This window comes from Dasypus novemcinctus, chromosome 6 (assembly GCF_030445035.2).
Source record: "Dasypus novemcinctus isolate mDasNov1 chromosome 6, mDasNov1.1.hap2, whole genome shotgun sequence".
Lineage (NCBI taxonomy): Eukaryota > Metazoa > Chordata > Mammalia > Cingulata > Dasypodidae > Dasypus > Dasypus novemcinctus.
Window position 1 is genome coordinate 3,232,051 of NC_080678.1, and position 5,239 is coordinate 3,237,289.

Consider the following 5,239-nt stretch of genomic DNA (forward strand, 5'->3'; position numbering starts at 1 on the left):
GGAAAGAGGGATAGAGCCCAGTCTACTTTGCTGGGCTTCCTGCTGCTCCCCCTGGTCATCCACCCTCTCTGTGGCTCCCCCTTATTCCTGACCCCTCAAGGCCTGACCGTATCCACAATTAGCTCTTTGGAGAGTATAAAGTGCCCCATAGATGGTGGTCCAATTCCCATTGCAGGAGCACGTTGTCTATGAATCTATTACAGGAATGATCTTCTTCTCCTTTCCACTTGTACCAGATGATGAAGTCTTTTCTTGAAATTATTTCCTTAGCATCTAGGAAAATCCCCTAGTCCATTTCCTTTCATTTACCAAATGTGGGAAACACCTTCCTGAGAGCCATTTTTACATCCTTGTTGCGCAGAGTGTAGATGAGTGGGTTCAGGCTGGGGCTGACCACTGTGTACATGACGGAGACCACTTTACCATTTTCCATGGAAGATCCAGAACCTGGGAGGAAGTAGCTATAGATGACAGTGGAATAGTACATGCATACCACCAAGAGGTGGGAGGAGCAGGTGGAGAAGGCCCTGAGCTTGCCTTCGGTGGAGCGGATGCGCAGGATGCTGGTGATGATGAAGGTGTAAGATGCCATGGTGAGTAAGAAGTTGACCACCCCGAAGAAAATGTCTGCAATGACAACCATCATGTTGTTCAGATATACTGGGCCACAGGCAAGCAGCAGCAGTGAGGGGAATTCACACAGGAAGTGATGGATCTGATTGGAGCCACAGAACGTTAGCTGTGCCATCAGGCCAGTGTTCACAGAGGTGTTGACCCCACTGACTGCCCATACACTGCCTGCCAGCAGGGCACAGAGGGGCCTGCTCATCACTGTGTGATAGTGCAGGGGCTGGCAGATGGCCACATAACGGTCATAGGCCATAGCTGTGAGCAGCAGCAGTTCAGCCCCCAGAAACCATGTCAGGAAGAAGAGCTGGGTCAAGCAGCCTCTGTATGAGATTGTGTTACCCTTGACCAGCAAATTCTCCAGCAACTTGGGCAGAACAGTGGATGTGCAGACAATGTCTATGATGGCCAGGTTGGTGAGAAAGAAGTACATTGGGGTGTGGAGGTGGGGATTTAGGCAGATGGCCCTGAGAATGAGGCTGTTCCCTACAAAAGCAGTCAGATAAATGGACAGGAAGAGAGCAAATAAGACACCCTGGAGCTGGAGATTTTCTGAGAAGCCCTGGAGGACGAACTCTACCATGGCTGAGTGGTTGCTTGCTGCCATTGGCAGTGTGAGCATATTCCAGGGGTCCAGGGGCCAGCACCTGGCAGAGGGAGGCACAGGGGTGGATGAGGTGTCCTCTCTGCATGCAGGTTCTTCAACTCTAGGGATGTTTCTGGTGGTGTCTTGGCCCTAGGAGATAATCAGAGGGTAAACTCTCACTCTGGACCCCCTGTTTACCCTCCCAGCCCCGACTCTCCTCCCTATGACAGCTGTTCCTTCTTGGTGGTGGCTGTGGCAACAATGCTTAGTGATTTACATTGTAAGTGCAGCCCGTTTTCACTTTAGATGAATATTTCCTACATCATCCCAAAATATGAAAGTGACTTGGAGATGGTTCATGATGCTGAACCAACCAGACTAGTGAGCTCCAGGTCTCTTTTCTATGAAAGAGGAAAATCATTTTCAGCTGAAGATTTAGTGAGGAGTCAGGGAGAAGATTGCCCCAAGGACAGGATGGAATTCTCACCTGAGGGTCAATGTGGGCAAGAAGATAGCCCTAGTGGGGATTTCAGGTGATCTGAGAGGACCAGAGGATGGTGGTAAGAGCCTGGGTAGTGGTCTGTGACACCAGCAAGGTCCAAGGCTTGGGAGGCCACCACCAGCCTCAGGACAGGTGGGGGTAACTGTTGGAGCTCAGATTTGCATGAACCTGGCCTCAGTCTCTTCAGCCAAAACCACACTTGGCACACCTTTCCTTATGCTCTCCAGGCTACTCCCCAGAGAGTGCAGGGGATTTGATCATGGTCAACCAGGGCTGCTGTCTGAGCAGTTTGATCCAGATCTGGCAGGAATCTGACTCCAGGCTCAAACCCATCCAGGTTCTCCTGGGCTAAGTGAGAGGTTTGTCTCTTCAATGTCACCTGTGCCAGAGGCTGGGGAGCAGAAAATAAAGGGGCAGAGGCAGTCTTAGCCAACCCAAGACCTTCTGCTAAGGCACTTGCTCTGCTGCAAGCCCTGTGAGACCCCTAAACATTTATGTTAGTCCTGCATCTCAATCCTAACCTAGGCTGCTTAGGCAGTACAGGAGCCAACTCAGAGAAGGAGACCCTCTTCCTTGTGCTCCCTACCCTGTGTCCATGGAGCTAACAACCATCCATCACAAGGTGAACATTTCACTCTCCTGCCCTGATTCACTGCACAACCCAGGCCCAGGCTGCCCTAGATAGAGGAAGTGTCCAAGGACCTGCCTTCAGCTTCCAGGTAAGTAAGGACTGCCTAAGAACAAGGAACTGTCTATATGTGCCCATCTTAACCAGGGCCTGGTCTCCCCAGTGTCCTATGAACAGGGGTGCTGCAGGTTTGCAGGAATATGTGCCTGGTGGAGTGTGGGAATGGCATGTTGGGGTTTGTCTGGCTTCTTCACTCCCACCTATACAAGGGCTGAGGAGACCACAGTTTGCTAACCAGAACTGAGCTGTTTCCCTGCAGAACTGGTGTGCTAGCAGTACAGCCAGCAGGATACAGTGGAGGTTCCTAACTCCCAGGGTGCTCACATTCAAGGGTCAGCAGTGAGGGGGTGACCGGCAGCAACTGCCCCACATGGCCCTTCTATGTAAAATATGTCCCTGTGCAGGCACAGATGAGCAAGCCCTCTACTGGGTCCTGCAAAGCTGATTCACAGGGAGCTAAGTCAGCCACCTCCAGCTTTGGCAGCCAGAGTTGCTGATTTTAAAGACCTTGAACTATTCAAGAGTAAACCACTTACTGATCAGCTGCACAAATGGGACTTGAGGTAGCAGAGCAGGGGATCTCAAAGTCTTGGGCACCTCAGCATTATAAACTAAAATAGTGAAAAACAGGAGAAAAGTTTTACATGGAAAAACTGGTCAGGGCTAAGCCAATGCTGTCTTCAAAAAGAAAATGAGGAAAGACAGTTCAAAAAGCCAATGTCCTCCCATGGCCCACTGGGTGGACTGTGGGAGAGTGTGGGCTATGGTGTGGACCATTGACCATGAGGTGTAGCAGTGCTCAGAGATGTATTCATCAAGTGCAATGAATGTCTCATAATGATGGACGAGGTTGTTGTTAAGGGGGAAGGAGTGGGGTGAGGGAGTGGGTGGTATATGGGGACCTCATATTTTTTTAATATAACATTAAAAAAATAAATAAAGACAAAAAAACAACCCTAGGAGAAAACACACAGACAGTTATTCATGACAAATGCCTTTCCTGTTCATTCAAGGCATGTGACACCAACAGCTTCCTATCGAAATGTAAGAAATTGTATTTTCATGATTGATAAATAATATCCTTACCACAGTTAAACAAGAGGTAGAACCTTGGGGTCAAAAGCTCAAATTCTTCCTGTTTGTGCCTCCTTTGTTTGCTGCTGACCTTTAAAGTATTCTGTCCACTCAATGTGAACATCAAGGTCACTGGGGAGCACAGAGGGGTTGAGGAGCAGGAGAGGCTCTCAGGGAGCAATTACTCCCAGCTGGAAGTAAACTGGGCCCTGGAGGGTTGGGGCAGGACCTGAGGAAGGAATAGGGCAGGCAAGGTCACTGAGGCCTGGGGAAGGGGCTCCCAGGACTGGAGCTAGAGGCAAGCCCCTCACCACCTTGGCCTCAGCCTGGCTCAGGAGCTTCTGGGGCCTCTTGGCCCAGACCCCCTGGATTGGACGTTCTTCCTGTGATGACCCAGACTCAGGCCTACACAAAGCAGAGGACTTTACTCAAACCAGGTCACTCCTTACAGCCGCTGTATATCCAGCAATATGGGAAGTAGGACAGAGCGCTTCCGGGCACCCCATACCCAGTCCCTTATAGGGAGCAGGTTGCATCAGTGCAGAGCATTAGTCACAATTAAAGATCCAGTGCTGATACTTTGTGGTTAACTAAAGTGCTTACTTATTCAGGTTTCCTCGGTTTTCTCAAATCCCCAATTTCTGTGTCAGTATCCATCCCAGATCTACAAGACATTTAGGCCTATCTTCACCCTGGGCTCTGCTTGGTGCTGAGGGTCTCTGAGACTGTCTTTGTTTGATGGCTTTGACCATTTGATAAGGACAGATCAGGAGCTTTGTAGGAGGCCCCTCTATGGGGATTTGTCTAATGTTCTCCTTGTGAGTAGACTGGGTTATGGGTTTGGGAAGAAGACCCCAAGGTGAAGTGCCCTTCTCAACAAACCCTATCAAGGGAGCATGCTGTGAACATGACTTACCACTGAAGATGTCAACCTTGAGAAGACGGGATTTTTAATCACTAACATTTGGACCCAGCAAATAGACCAATGTCCACAAACTTGGCAGAGCCCTGACCTTGTGAGCTGAGTCAGAATCAGTCCTCGGACAGTAGGAAGGGCTGAGCATCAGCATCTATATGCCCTACCCCTGCCTCTCTCACCTCAACAGCATCAATCCCAGCTCTGGGCAGGCAGCCCTCACTCAGCTCTTCATGATATTCAGAGTAGAAACGCGTGGAGCCCTGCACAGTGCTGCCTGTGAGTGCATTACATCCCTTCCTCCCCAGCATGTCCAAAAGTTCACAACTGATCAGTAAGGAATCTACTGGTTTCCTCTTACAACCTACCAAGGATATGGAGCTAAGAAAATAATTTGGACAAAGAACACCTAGCAATTTATCCTAGAAAACAACTGTAGAATATATGACAAGAAAAACTTGTTCCTAAAAAGAACCAGATAATTTTTATATAACATTTCTATAATCTAAGTGTCTTTTTAAAAGTTTTTTTAAAATGTATGTTATGAGAAAAATAGAAAAATAAAATAAAAAGAACCATAGAGAAGTTCCATAATAATTTAAGTTGTCCTTAACTTTTCAAATAAAAAACATCAGGTCCCCATATTATTCAAAATCTCCCAGGGTCTTTCAACTCTCTTAATCAATGTATAATTTTAATCTCCCATAATTAATTAAATCTCATGATAAATAATGCAATGGAATTTCAACAACTCATTTGAATTTTTAATTATTTATTTATTTTTAAAGAAGTTTTAGATTACATAAATTTTACCTCAAAACTATAGCATCTTCCCATATACCTCCC

At 47.6% G+C, this 5,239-nt stretch overlaps 1 protein-coding gene across 1 annotated transcript; it reads right to left on the bottom strand.

Annotated features, from left to right (window-relative positions):
- Nucleotides 1-301: 301 nt before the first annotated feature.
- Nucleotides 302-1,234, bottom strand: LOC101426844 (olfactory receptor 13A1-like). Its single transcript, XM_004458815.2, has one exon. The coding sequence runs from the start codon at nt 1,232-1,234 to the stop codon at nt 302-304; it is 933 nt and encodes a 310-aa protein (XP_004458872.2).
- Between the last annotated feature and the right edge of the window lie 4,005 nt (nt 1,235-5,239).

Bases quoted from the DNA above. Each gene is read 5' to 3' on its own strand.
- LOC101426844 (XM_004458815.2), bottom strand. From the start codon at position 1,234: ATGGCAGCAAGCAACCACTCAGCCATGGTAGAGTTCGTCCTCCAGGGC.